A 15513-nucleotide genomic window follows, 5' to 3' on the forward strand; every position below is an offset into this window, starting at 1 on the left:
ATTATTATTATTATTATTATTATTATTATTATTATTATTATTATTATTAACGCGGCTGGTACAGGAAATAGCGCCACTAGCGCCCCCTTCACTTCCGGATTGCAATGGTCCCATTTCCATATAAGGTAAGAGGCTGACAGTGGTCCGTCCCCGCCCCTTTCTGCATGCTGCAGCGAGGTGTACTTGAAAATTTCCGCCAGCGTCCCTTGCCGTCCTCTGAATGCCCGCCGGGGGGCGGTACCTACCCCGTTGAGAAACGCTGCTTTAAGGACAAAAACCACATACATACAAAAAGATGCGCACCCCTGGCTGGCCTCCTCAATTACCTTAGAGCGAAATCTCCAGAAATTTTCAAAATATGCAAGGTATGTTATACTTGGAGATTACACTAATTTGCCAACCAGAATTTAAAAAATAGGTCATAATGAAAGAAGTTTAAAATAAACAACAAAAAATGTAAAAGGCAGTTGATGAAGTGTATTTATTCTCACTTTTATGTCTCTGTTTGATATGGATATTATTACTCAATAATGTTACACTCTAAGCTGCATTTTAGGATTAAATGGACTCCTATGGAGGTGCCGCTGCTCTGGTGGCTGATGTGGATGAAGAGGAGGTTCCTGCTAAAGTTCCTTTTTCATCACACCAGGTGTTTGTTGTGCTTGAGTATCAGGTGGCAAGACTCATCACCTATGGACTGACCCACTGGTTTGTTTGTTTGGTTTAATCATCTGAGCTATCCTCTAAATTGTTATAGATTTTTTGAGTTAATTGATTTAGTGTTCATTTAGTGTTGCACTATACTGTTTGCATGAATGAATGTTAAAGCCATGTTTTCATTTGCTGATAGTTTATGTCAATATATCAGAATATTGCGAACAAGTAAAATAATAATTAATCAAACTGCAACTTCTGTGATTGCTATAGTGACAACTAAAATCACTTGCTTTAAAAATGACAACTAAAATCATTTGCTACAGAAATTATTTTGTACAGAAATTATTCCATACAGTCTGAATAATTTCTGACTGTACAATGTCAGAAATTATTCTGACTTTGTATAGTATTCTAATTTATCAATGTACACCTATATAAATGTTTCACAAGCATTTAGAAATTTGAATAAAAATACAAATATGTCAGCATCTTTAAGGTGTCACATTTAAAATACAAATTTTTGATATTTGATAATGTTTTTTTTAGTCATGATTTATGTTTGAAGCTAGAGTTTTGAATTAAAAACTGACTGGAAAACGTCAAAGTTTGTTGTGTTAATACTACTCATACAGCTTTGTTATGAGTAGTGAACTGCTGTTCTGCTTTCAAATGAAGACCTGTTAAAGGTTAAGTTATTAATCTTATCAATCTAATCTATGTACACAGCAAAATCAAAAGTGCTTGATTTCCATTGTTTACACCAGCTGATGACATTGCTGAGATTCACTTTGTCTGGTATTTTTGCCAGTTCTGTGATCATGTCAAGCAGCAACTTATATTAAAAAGTGTTTTATTTCCGTTTGAAGGCTGCCCGCTTCCATGGAAGAACAACAGAAAATCTCTTATAAACACGCACTTACTAAAATCACGATGCCCTGACTTTGTATCCCTCTGAAAAATGAACCCATTTAAATAAAGAAATCCCTCCACGGGTGATACCACAATAGAGAGCGTTCATTTTATAGCGTTAATACCGCAGCTGTAAGTGGTCCGGTATGAAACGGTGTGATAGAACAACAGTACCACAGCACTTTAAAAATTTCAATAATCAGAAAACCGAAATTGTTTCCATTGTTTTAAAAAATTTATGTCAGTCTGCCTTTTCCCCATCGATACTCTTCCCGACCGCCCTGCACCTTGGGGGTTAAAAAAAGACGCGCACATTGCGCAAAACTCTGAAACAGGAGAAGTGGGACATAAAACGAAGCGACGAACTAGATGTGAATTATGGCATAAAAACAGATAATCCAACGCTGAACAGTGAAAAATCAACACATGATGTGAAAMACATGACGATTAGRCGGCGCAGCAGGTGATGAGTGAAGATTACTGATGGTCAATAAACGATAAAATAAATCTAGCAACAGGAAAGAAACTAAAGTGGACATGGCAATAAACCAAGAGGGGATAATAATCAAATGAAACTAAATGGAAATGAATGAAGAACAAAATGGTATGGCAAGACCTTCCAAGCAATAATTAATACAGAGAACTGTATGACAAGAATAAACAGACACTATTTCCAGATAAAAGGTAAAATAATATTGTTGAAGTGCTATGGGTTTAAGACCATATCTAGTACTGAGAATAAATATATCTTACAGACCATATCAGTAAATAACTTATCACTTAATTATGTTTTTAATTAGATTTGATATATTTATTTCTTCAATATTATTTTTCATGTCATGTCATGGATCTGGAACTTTTATTTTTCCACTGAATGCTCTGGTTTGCACAATAAATGCCATGTGGGAGACATTTTATGGATGATACTCTGATATCCCATTCTCCTTAAGGCAGCACAGAGCTGCACCACCAGAAACCGACAGAAACACTGAAGAGAAGAAGAGCTATGATTAATGTAGTTACAGTTCTATCCATTTTTTATGTTGCAGAGCTCAGTCATTTGCAAATAGTTCAAAGTTTAAACTACCATTGTTTTGCATCTTTTATCTATTCATTTTGTATAATATTTATCAACTAGAAAATGGCACAAAATAAGAATATTTTTTCCACTCTGATTGGCTGCTGTTAGGCCTACCAATTTTAACTTGAATGCTCATTGCATTTTTTGTAGACACCTGTGAAAATAATTTCTACTCCCATGGCTTTTTTGTTCTCTGGGAAATTATTTTTTATGATAAATACAGAAACGAGCATAAAAATCAAAACATCTACAATAGTGATAGTTATATTAATAATAAAATAATAGTCAGTGCAAAGTAGCCTACAAATTCTTTGGTGGGGGGCGGTGAGGGACTTGGATATGGGTTAGGTCGCCGCAGGCACAAAAAAGGTTGAGAAACACTGGTTTAGTACTTTTGTTAGCAGCTAAAGCTAGCCAAGCATGTGTAGCACGAGGTGTCAGGTGGTTAATCGAACATTTATACTGTCAGAAAAATCTGAAGGCCATTTGAGTCAGCCTTATTTAGCTGCAGAGTCGTTTTCTTGAAGTTTTTGGTTTTAGGCGGCATAATGGGGAGAAAGTGGCTGTGCTGGGCCGGTGGCTTGATCTATGCGATCAAAGCTAAGCCAAAATGTTTCTGTCTCTATGCATACACTAAATAATGACATAATGGCTGCCTTTTGTTTGTTTTTTTCCTCTTCATTAGTATGTCATGAAGCTGTGACTGAAGCCTGTCTTGATGACTTCAACACATTTCTTCAGACAGGTTGGCACCACTTTAATGCTGTTCAGAATGTTTCTATAAGCTGACCGATTCCTATAATACCTAGTAATTATGTGACACTTAATGCCTGAGTATTTTGAATGAATATGATGGTGACACACACAGGTGGGTCTGGTTAGATTTGCTCACACTTCCCTTTAAAATATCTATTATCCTAATGTGTTTGCTATTTTTCCTGCTTTCCTCCAGGCTGGAAAAAATTGGCATTTTTCTGTTGGTTCATGTGCTTCTTCCTACATCCAAAGGCCACAAGAAGAATACCAAAATAGCTCATGTCAAGCTGTGGACCATGTTGTCAGATATGTGGAGTTATGTGGTTTTTCTAATGGTCCTACTTCTTGTGTAGAAGCATTTTCTCATTGCCTTAGTTTGCTATTTGAATGTGGCTGTGCTATATATATAGTTAATTTTTATTATTCATCTTCTTAGCATTTTGTCAAAGATGTGAGCCAGTGTTGAAGCCAGGACAGCCCTTCCTCCTGCATGTTGGTGAAAACAAGAGCAGCGCCAAAGACACTTCACCATCAGTGATCACAAGACCATCCCTGACCATCCATAACACACAAGACCAACCATGGCAGCTTTTGATGAACTTTCAAAGCACACTTCACCTTCAGTGCAAAGTAACATGAATCTTATCAATCTGGCTGGCCATTTCAGTACCCGGATCCTTTTCCTACGTAGCCATGATGTTGTGATTGCTGCAGAATGTGGTCTGGCATTATTTTGTTGAAAAATGCAGGGTCTTCCCTGAAAGAGATGACGTCTAGATGGGAGCATATGTTGTTCTAGAAGCTGAACATAGTTCTCTGCATTAATGGTGCCTTTCCAGACATGCAAATGTTACGCCCCTGTAAAGGGGAGTAATGAAAAAACGGACATGATGTTACCGCTCTCGTCTCCAGTGTTGTAATGGAGGAGCAGAAGCATTGCGTTCCCCTACATCCAATCAGACAAAACCAATCGAGACACAAACGATTAACAAACTCTTAAAACTTAAAATCTGAAAAGGTCGAACTTTTCAAGGATTATAAACAAACATAACCGGAAAAGTAACATTAAAGAAAATACATTTTAANGAACTTTTCAAGGATTATAAACAAACATAACCGGAAAAGTAACATTAAAGAAAATACATTTTAAACTTAATTAAACTGTATCGGCCTGTAGCTCTGAACTTGAAAGATCAAAATAATCGATCGCAGATCACTAGATCTCGTTTTCCCTTTTAGTTATCTAAAATAGTTTTATAACCACTACACACTCCCCTTCAACAGAAATGTCGTCCTCGACATTCAATAATTGGAGTAAGATGACAAACATAGTCCATAAAACCCAAATCTACTTAGTCCATATACAGGCACTTGGCCTAATCAAAGTCTTTAAGTGCCGATATTGAGTACTTAAAATGTGAGTCAGCCATACACAAACACAGGATCGTATGTGGACATCTGGACTGACTCTGGCCACATAGACCTTGCTTGAAGGGGTCCATAATAGTGCACTGGGTCAAGCCAATATGTGGACCTTGGTGGAAGTCCCAAACTGTAACAAGACGGATAACCAAGTTCATCATAGGTGAATCGCTGTGGTAGTCGCCGTTCTCTTCTAGGCCTATCTTGTACTCGCTCATCTCCTCTGTGGTTCTCACATGAAGGAGGTGACATGGATGGTAGTAGAGGGCTGTCTCCACAATTTTCTGGTTGTTCAGGTGCTCCATCTTCCACTAGCGGGTCAGGCATCACTTATCTTCCTCCAGGTTTAACCCCATCTCTTGTTCCTCTCCTGGCCTTGTTCCTCTCCTTGCTGCTGTGGGTTCAGGATCTGCTGACACATCAGTGTGCTCCCTCAGCAGTGGGACCTGTATGTTGGTGTGGCTCAGGGCATGGGTAGTAAAACCATTCATCCTCTGAGTCCTCATCACTGTCGTCTTTCTGTTGACTATTATGTTCACTGTCACTTGTCTGTCCTGAACCTTTTTTCCGAGATCTGGCAACTTTTAGGGAAACTTCCAGAGGTAGGTGGTCACAGGGGAGTTAGAGGTTGCGGTGTTGTATTCTACTATCTCTCCCCTTTCCTTGTTCAGGTACCACCTCATATACAGGAGCATCCTTATTTACTCAGCACACAACCTTGTGGATGATGTCCTCCCAATGGCTGAGGACATCATCCACATCATCTAACTTGACCCCAAGTTAGAAACTTGGGATCAAGTTTCTAACCAGGACACGGTCTCCAGGTTCCAGTTCTGAGCTCTTTACTTTGCGGTCATGGTTTCTTTTGCCTCTTTCAGCTGATTTTCTTGCATTGTTTCTTGTTATGTTGTAAGCTTGTTGCATCCCTTCTCGTCATTTTCGCATGTACTCTCTGTGATCAGGTGTACCTGTTTCTAGTGTCAAGCGGGAGAGTACATCAATCGGTAGTCTTGGAGTCCTTCCAAACAGAAGAAAGAAGGGAGAAAAGCCAGTGACTTCACATTTTGTGCAATTGTATGCAAAAACCAATCTGTTCAGTGACTCTTTCCAGTTGGACTTCTCTTTCTCCGTAAGGGTCCTCAGCATTTGTAGGAGTGTACAGTTGAAACGTTCAACTTGGCCGTTGCCTTCAGGATGGTACGGTGTTGTCCGCGAGCCCAAAACTCCAGAGGTTCTTTTAAGTTGTGACATGAGTTGGTTTTCGAATTCACCACCTTGATCGTGATGAATACGTAGGGGGAATCCAAATTTTAATGCATAATCATTAAAAGGTTTATCAGCCACAGTCTTTGCTGACTTAGATGTTGTGGCATAAGCCTGGGCGAATCTTGAAAAATGATCAATGATGACAAGTATGTACTCATATCCGCCAGCTGACTTGTCAACATGCAGGAAATTGAGAGAAACCAACTCAAAAGGCTGGGTTGTAACAATATTAGTTAGAGGTGCCCTAGTCTCTCGGCTTGGTTTCTTTTGTTTTATACATGTGCAGCTTTGAGCCACATAGTGCTGAATGTCATGCTGCATGTATGGCCAGAAGAAACGATCTCTCACCAATGAAGTGGTTCAATCAACCCCTTGATGTCCCATGTCATCATGTAGTYCCTTCATAAYGATTGCTTTGTACTTTTCAGGCAAAACAAGTTGTGTCYGTCTKKCTGTCTTTCGACGCAGGATGCCGTCATCATCCAAAGTTRGTTTTTCCCATTCACATAGTAGTCTTTTACTCTCTGTGCTGAAGGATTTTAGCTGTTTTCTGTCAGGTTTCTTATTTAACTGACAATATTCAATCACTGGGGCAATATTTGTATCTTCCCTTTGGTCTCGACAAATCTCTTCCAGCGAAAGAGGCGATTGGTGTGAAGTGCTGATTTCTTTGCACTGAGCAGAGTGCCATGGACCATACTGCATGGGAACTTGGGTCCTCAACTGACTGTACAACTGCTTGAACTGAACGAGATGACATTTCCTCAGTACAATGTTCCATCATGGTGTTAATATCCACTGGCAACCTTGACAGACAGTCGGTATCGATGTTTTCTTTCCCTGGTCGGTATCGGATGGTAAGGTGAAAATCCGCTAATTCAGCAAGCCACCGACACCCGGTTGCATTCAGCTTAGCTGTAGACAAGACATAAGTGAGCGGATTGTTGTCTGTATAGACAGTGCATGACGAGCCAATTAAATAGTCTCTAAATTTTTCACAGACAGCCCATTTTAAGGCAAGGAATTCCAATTTTCCAGAGTGGAAATGGTAGTTTTTTTCAGATTTGGTGAATGTTCGCGAGGCATATGCTATTACACGCATTTTTCCTTCCTGTTCCTGATACAAAACTGCCCCCAGGCCCATATTGGAAGCATCTGTGTTGAAGTACAAAGGGTTTACTAAAATCAGGAAAGGAGAGGATTGGTGGTTCCACCAGGTGGTCTAACAGTTCCTCAAGCAAGTGCTGATGTTTTTCTGTCCACACAGTGGGAAAGTTGGAAGGGGTCCCAGTTTTTCTTTTATTCTGTCTCTGTCTTGTAACATGTTTATCACTTTGTTTTGAATCTGCAGGAGCTCTCATGAGATCATAAAGAGGGGCAGCAATTTGAGAAAAGTCTCGAATATACTGACAATAATAACTCAGGAGGCCCATAATGGCTCTTAGTTCTCCCACAGTGGCTGGTCGCTTGTCTTTCAGGGCCCTGACAGCAATGGTATCAGCAGGGTCGATTTTGCCCTCTGATGAAATGACCCGCCCAAGATAGCGAACCTCATGCCGAACCATTTCACATTTGGCTGGCTTCAACTTTATGCCATGCGCTCTCAATCGTCTAAGAACAGTTCTGACATGTTCAACGTGGCTTTCGAATGACTTACTAAAGACAAGAATGTCATCAAGGTATGGAATGCAAATTTCATCTCTGAGCCCCTCGAGACATTCTTCCATGCACCGCTGGAAAGCAGCTGGTTTGTTCATTAACCCAAATGGTATGCGAATCTATTCATATAAACCCCAGGGGGTCACAAAGACATTGAGGGGCTGGCTGTGTTCTGCCATATACCCTTGATGGTAAGCCTTACCTTGATCTAACAGCGAAAACCATGAGTTGCCTCCCAGGCCATCCATAATGTCCTGTACCCTGGGAATGGGCTGGCGATCTGGTACAGTCTTATGGTTCAACTCACGGTAATCGATACAAAGGCGTAAGCTTCCATCTTTTTTTCGAACACACACCACTGGGAAAGAATAGGGGGAATTTGATTTGTGCACCCAACCTTGTGTGATCAGATCATGTAGATAGCTCTTCATTTCATGGTATAATGGTTTTGAAACTGAAAGGTAAGTTTTAGCCACAGGTTCAGTGTCTTTCAGTGAGATGGACAGCCGCAGATTCCCGATGCACCCAATATCATCATCGGAACAGGAAAAGGAGCCTGACTCGTCTCTTAACATCTGTTTAACCAGATCTCTTTCAGGGGGACTGAGATGGTCCAAATCAACTGGGGGGTCCCAGTCACAATCAGAGGTTTGTTGTTTCCTCACCTCCACATTAGCTACTGTTAATGGGGACGTGGAGCAGGACTGTTCAAAGATTGTGGTCGGGTAAACTGCTTGGATTAGCTGTGCTGTCCCAATAACAGTCCTCCCAGAGAGTACTATGTCATGGTCTGTTGGGTTTTGCACATCCACAATCATGAATGATTTTGTACCTTTCTTCAGTTTTATGAGGGTGTCAGTGAACTCTAGACCTTCTGACCACTGTGGGTTGACACTAGGTTCAAAGATCAGAGTTGTCTCCTCCTGTAAAGGGGGTGTCATAACACGGCACTCTACCTTTACTAATGTTTGTTTTGGGACATGTACTTGTCCTCTGGTGGTTTTGACATTATACTCCAGGAATTGCTGTTCAGCAGCAACTCTAGCCACAAACACTTCAGCGTCATCCATTTCAAAGTCAGAAAAAGCTGCTTGGACAGCTTTGATTAACTGCTGTTTATTGGTGTCTTTGCTTTGCTGCAGTTCAGTATCCACTATCAGGCCAATGACATTTGAACCAATAATAGGACGAGCAAGACTATTGCCTTTAATTACTAGTGTGGGAACAACAACTTCTGTTGTTGGGACTCCATCTGCAGCCAGTTTGAATGCGACTTCTATCCATCCCAAATATGGCATGTCTTGGCCATTGGCTGCAATGAGATTGAAAGTGTCACTGTTTTCAATGATCCCAGAAATGTCTTTCAAAGTCACATGTGGCAGGTGTTCTGCTTTCCATTGTTCACTTACTACAGTCACTTGTGAGTCCCACAATGCTGTAATTTGCTCACCTTGGGTATAGCAGTCAATCAGATATTTTTTTCCAACAAGTGGGGCAAATTTAACTTGCTGTTTCTTTTGTGGTGTGGCTCGGACGGTGCTACAAGAAGTTGTTGAGCACTGATTTTTATGTACAGCCCAGTGTTCATGTTGACATCCCTCAGAACAGCATAACACACTTTTACAAGATGAACATTGTAAAATGTTCGTCTCACCTTTAACCCACTTGCACCACAGTGTGCACAGAGTTGGGGCACTGCTGATGACACGGTCACTCCCTGCCCCGCTGGGGTAACCCTTGCTCGTTTAAAGCACTCCCTCTGAATTGGCCTGATCTCCTCATCCTGCAGCCAGCTGAGAAGTGTTCACTGCTGCCACACCTGAAGCAGTGAATGCAGTCCTCCAAATTTTCCTGCTGGCACTCCACAACTTCTCCTCTCCACAACTTCATTGTGGAGAGGGGACGTTGATTTCCATATCTCTGGTTGGGTGGAAGATGATCATGTTGTCCTGGGAGTGGTGATAAATAGTTGTGATGTGTTGGAGGGGGTTGCAAGTAGCTGTATTGCACAGGAGCTTGATGGAGACCATGATGTACTGCAGGCTTGTGTGTTAGTGATGGGTTGTGGTAAGCTGGCACTGATTGAGCTGGTGTCCAATCTGGTACTGATACTGGGTTTGGGTGCTGCCTCTGCAGATAAGAGGGCTGCTGCATAGACTCTTTAATAGAAGACACTTCAGCTTTCAGATCTTTAAGCAGGGTCATGTTTGCTTTCATCGCCTGCAGTTCTGAAAGAATATCTGTTTGACTCTTACTGTGACTCGAYGGGCTTATTTTGTCCTTCTCAGTGGCGGTGTGGTCAGACTGAACAGAGTGCACAGTCACCGATCGCTGTGGTGCGTGCATTTTTTTCTTGTCCTGCCTCTCACTTTCATAGGCACATGCAATATTTAGTTTTTCAAATAAAAGTTAATCAGAAACACCAGCTTGCTCTAGAGATGGCTGAAGGTCACGTTTTATGTTATTATTCAGCAAACCGGTCATTACTGTATGGAGAAACATGTTCTGCACCAGCACTGGATCATAACGTAAGCCTGACTCTGACTCTTGTGATGCAAACAGAATCTTCTGTTGCAGGTCTAGAGTGCGGATGAGAAAACTCTGAGGAGTTTCTTTAACGCTCTGTGCTTCTGATGACAGCTGTTTATATAATTCTGTTGCACTTTTTCCTGATAATGGCAGCGCAGTATTCTTCTCAGGGTGGGGAGTGTAAGGTCATTTTTTCCCTCTAGGTAACTCCGCAACTGCATCCCTGGGACAATGGCCCTTATGGCAGCATCAGTCTCTGGAAAGCCTTTGAGGAGACCATGCTCAATTTGTCGTGCGAAACTGGAAAACGTGAGGCGATCTTTTTGTCCTGGGTCTCCAATTTGTCCAGATATTTTGAATTCTTTGTGCCATACAGCAGGGGCGTGACGTAGAGCCTAAGCTGGAATTCCAAGGCTGGACACGGCAGTCTGAACTTTATGTACATCCTCCTCGTGAGAATGTCTTATTTGGGATGGTACATGAGACTGAGAAGGTCTGGTTTCTGTGGACGTACTGCCCAATATCTCATCATATTCATTCTGCTGTTCATGTCATGCTACTTTAAATTCCTTTACTGGGCTATCTGTAGCCTCAGTTTGGAGCTCAGTTATTTTGTCTTTAAAGCAGAGAAGCTCTGACATTCCCAAATCCTCCAACATCGGGAACTCTTCACTCTGTAGATGATTACTAATCATTAAGATGAGTGATGTCCTGTTCTTTCCTGTCACATGTTCAAATTTTGACCAGGCAATGGTGAGAAAATCACACAGTTCTTTTAGGCTTTCTGCAGGCAGAGTGCACAAATGTCCTATTATCTCCAACTGTAATGCCTCTACCTCGGTTGACTCCATCTTCTTTTCCATAACTGATCAGTGTTCTATTGTAGCAGTAATTTGTTTGCTAAACCTCGGTTGCAGCACTCCTGGCACCTTAGGTTCACCTCAGATTGCTTTTGCCCTTGGTAGTAGAAACTCAGACTGCCAGACAGTTGTCCAGTAGATGTTGTCTGCCTGGGTAACTAAATTAAAGGGGAGCTGAATGAGTGAATGAGAGCTGGAGACGTCTGGTCCTAACAGAAGTCAAACTTCGTCTCACTCAATCTCAGCGGTGCCTCCAAAATGTTACGCCCCTGTAAAGTTCCCCTACATCCGATCAGACAAAACCAATCGAGATCAAACGATTAATAAACTCTTAAAACTTAAAATCTGAAAAGGTCGAACTTTTCAAGGATTATAAACAAACATAACCGGAAAAGTAACATTAAAGAAAATACATTTTAAACTTAATTAAACTGTATCGGCCTGTAGCTCTAGTGTAAAACTCTGTATCGGCCTGTAGCCATACCGTTCAGGCTTCTGAACGGTATGGGCGGTATGAACGGCTTCTGAACAACCCAAGTTGATAACAACTTGGGTTGTTATCAACCCAAGTTGATAACAACTTGGGTTATCCTTGTCCTCTCTGTTCCGGATGACATGGCGTCCCAGTGTTCCATAAAGAACTTCAAATCGTGACTCATCTGATCACAGAACAGTCTTCCATTTTGCCTCACTCGATTTTAAATGACTCCTGGCCCAGTGCAAATGGCTGAGCTTGTGAAGCTTGCTTAGAAATGGCACATTCTTTGCATTGTAGAGTTTCAGCTGGTAGCAACGGATGGCACGGTGGATTGTGTTCACTGACAATGCTTTCTGGAAGTATTCCTGAGGCCATGCTGTTATTTCCTTGACAGTGGCATTCCTGTTTGAGGTGCAGTGGCGTTTAAGGGCCCGGAGATCACAAGGATCCAGTAGAGTTTTACGGCCTTCACCCTTATGCACAACGATTGTGCCAAGTTCTCTGAATATTTTGATGATATTATGCACGGTTGATGATCATAACTTAAAAGTCTTTGTTATATTACGCTAGGTAACACCATTCTGGTATTGCTGCACTATCTTTCTGCGCAACCATGGTGGAATTGGTGATCCTCTTACCATCTTGGCTTCAGAGAGACACTGACACTCTAAGAAGCTCTTTTTATACCCAATCATGTTGTCAATTTTACATAAGAAAAACATCATACAGTAAAGAATTATGAAAACTGCAATAAACATTACATTTTGTCGAAAGCCATAATCAAAATCATAAAAACAAATGTACCTCAGATTAGAGATGTACAGTGTTAATTGGTCTTCCAGCTGTTTGTTATATGTTCAATTTCCTTTTTCCAGCCACTTATTGCTACTTGTCCCAAMTTTTTTGGGATTTGTAGACACTGAAATTTTGAATCAACATATTTTTCCTTTAAAATGTTACATTTACTCAGATTAAACTTTTGATCTGCCATCTATGTTCTATTATGAATAAAATATTGACATTTGCCATCTCCACATCATTGCATTCAATTTTTATTCAGAATTTGTTTAGTGTCCAAACGTTTTTGGAATCCGGTTTGTATATTGCTGTCAGTGCCTGTTTGATGTTCTTGTTTTGAAATACAAGTAGATTCAAACTACAACTTGTGTTGGATTTTTTTTGTAGATTCAAGTGGCATCTAATGTTTTTTAAAGTGAATTTGCGAATTATTGATTACCAGTAGTATTTTTCAAAGGTTTTATTGGCTCTAGTGGCCTTTATTTGATAGTGAATTGACAGGAAAGTGGGTAATGAGAGAAGGGGGAAAACATGCAGCAAAGGCCAGGAAGTGAACCTGCAACAGTAGAGTTGAGGACTATGGTCTCCATATGTGAGTTATGCTTAACTCCTGCACCACTACAACACACCCTACCAGTAGTATTTTAAAATTCAGATTTTTATGTTGATCTGTGCTGAATTAACACATTCATAGCATTAACTTTTGATACTAAAAAACTAGTGTTAGGTAAATCAACACTGATGTGAGTTAAATTTCAACTTATTTCAACTCTCACTAATAACATTTTCAAAAGTGTTATTTTAACATAATCAAGACCAATATAGAAACTTTTAAAGTGTTGAATTCAACTTCCTAGGAGTATTGTAAGCTAAATAAAACACACTCATTTCATTTTGCTTCATCCTGCTCACTGCAGCTTCACAGAGGCAGGTTTAGGGAGGTCACAACCTGTAACAGTCATCTTCCATTTGCTCTTTATTTCAGAGGGAGCAACACAGAAGTTGACATTTAATGTGGATGAACATGTCAGATGAGATGAACTATATTGCTGCTGTGTGAAGTTTCCATCTTCTCAACAGGGGTATCAAGAATTTTAATTAAAATGCGATCACATTGTTCTGTCTGACAACATCACAGACTTCAGGTCTGAGACTCTGATCAGAGCATGACATAGTATGGACAGCTCATCCAGCACACTGTTATTGTTAGCCAGACAGAAAGCAGAATAAAGCTTTCAACTCTGAGAATCTGCTTGGTTTTCAGCAACAACAAAACAGGAGAAAACTGTTGGGTCAGTGCAGTGCAAGTAGGGGAAAAAACAACTTAAAACATAAGAATCACCTGGAGTTGTCCACAATGTGCTGGACTATCTTATCCAAAACCTTCTCAAAGAGAGCCGTACGGACCCAGATGTGTTTGATGGCCTGGGCAGAGAGAGGCTGAGGGGGGCGGCTGGTGGTGGAGGAGCCTTGTCTTCTCAGGGGCTCATGGCCAACGCTCTGGGCTCTCCTGTAGGGCACAGAGTACATCAGGTAACAACCGGCCTGGAGACGGGCTGGACCAGCCACTCACCTGCTCTCACTTTCAGTAAAACCAGGAAGATAGAGCGCATCATCCCAGTCCTTCCACTGGCTCCATGTAGCTCAGGGAATTTATTTTAAAATACTGAACAGCTCAGCATCAAAACACATTACAAAATACACAATACTGTTGTTGTATCAGTCTTCCAGACTTGTCTGATCATCTGGTTCTGGTCTGCTCTGCATCAACAGAACTAGAACCAGAACCAAACATGGAAAGTCGCATTCAGTTTTTATATTTCTCTAATCTGTAACATCTTTCTCTAATCTGATGTACATTTGTTTTATGATTTTGATTATGGCTTTCGACAAAATGTAATGTTTATTGCATTTTTCATAATTGGTATGATGTTTTTCTTATGTAAAGCACTTTGAACTGCTTATTGCTGAAACATGCTATACAAATAAACTTGATTGGACTTGACCAGTCACATGAGGTCAGTCAACAAATGTGAGGCAGAGTACTCACAGAGGCAGGGCAGCAGTTCTTCACTGAGACATCCACGACCAACAAACACTCACACATAAAGACAATGCAGTATGCCACTTAAGCTAGTTTTTGGACTGAGTGAAGATTCCTGGAGAGAACCCATGTTCTCTCCAGGAATCCTCCACAGAGCATATGATTCTCTGTGGAGGATCACAACTGTTTAGCATGCTGAATAACAGCTTTATAGAATCACTAGTCTGGAATTGCCTTCCTGTGCAATTTCACTCAAAACATTTCTCCCATACAGCACAGTCTGGGCGTTCTCCCCTTCACTCAGATTTTCAACTAGGCCAATCAGCAAACAGAGAAGTTGTAAATGACGTTGATTTTCTGCTCTGTTTTAGAATTGCAGTCTGCCTTTAGCTAAAGAGCAATGGCAGCAGAGGAAGTGAACGAAGCCGTTCAGTCAATGCTGGCCACGCTTCCAAATATTAAATTGACATTAACATCTGCCTTGTTCTCTCTTTGCAATGTAGGACACTTGTTTACAGTGCAGGCAATTTATGGTAAACTTCAGTGTTGAACTGGCACACAGACAAACATTAGCGTTTGGGTAAATTTAAAATCTCAACAGAGGCATACCTCCTGAAATCATAGCTCAAACTCTGTTGATGAAACAGAATCATCCACAGAGTAGAATAGTGATTCTACTAGGCTCCAGAATCACTATTTCTGTTTAAGTGACAATAAAGCTTTAATTGAGATGAGGGCTAAAACAAATAACTCATTTCTTATGAGGGGACATGATAAAAAGCATCCTTCCATGCTCATCATCTCAGTAGATTATATATAAAATATTCGTTACCTCACACATTTTTAGATGTTAAAGGATTTTCACTCAACCAGAAAGCAGTGGTGGGAAGTAACGAAGTACTGTACTTAAGTACAGTTTTCGTGTATCTGTACTTTACTTAAGTAGATTTAATAATGGGGACTTTCTACTTTTACTCCACTACATTTTACAGTAAGTATCTGTACTTTCTACTTCACTACATTTCTACAAAACTGTCGCGTTACTCGTTACATC

General features: G+C 40.7%; 1 protein-coding gene across 6 annotated transcripts in view; it reads right to left on the bottom strand.

Moving 5' to 3' along the window:
* Positions 1–15513, bottom strand: part of sgsm2 (small G protein signaling modulator 2) — a 180538-nt gene that overhangs the window by 67217 nt on the left and 97808 nt on the right. For 5 of the 6 annotated variants that reach the window (XM_008425221.2, XM_008425222.2, XM_008425219.2 and 2 more), the window contains one exon: positions 13758–13925. The exons of the other annotated variant lie outside the window; for it this stretch is intronic. In XM_008425221.2, the coding sequence (XP_008423443.1) occupies positions 13758–13925 (168 nt within the window). The remainder of the gene's footprint in view (positions 1–13757; positions 13926–15513) is intronic. 6 annotated transcript variants of the gene reach the window in all.

This window comes from Poecilia reticulata, linkage group LG13 (assembly GCF_000633615.1).
Source record: "Poecilia reticulata strain Guanapo linkage group LG13, Guppy_female_1.0+MT, whole genome shotgun sequence".
Taxonomy (NCBI): domain Eukaryota; kingdom Metazoa; phylum Chordata; class Actinopteri; order Cyprinodontiformes; family Poeciliidae; genus Poecilia; species Poecilia reticulata.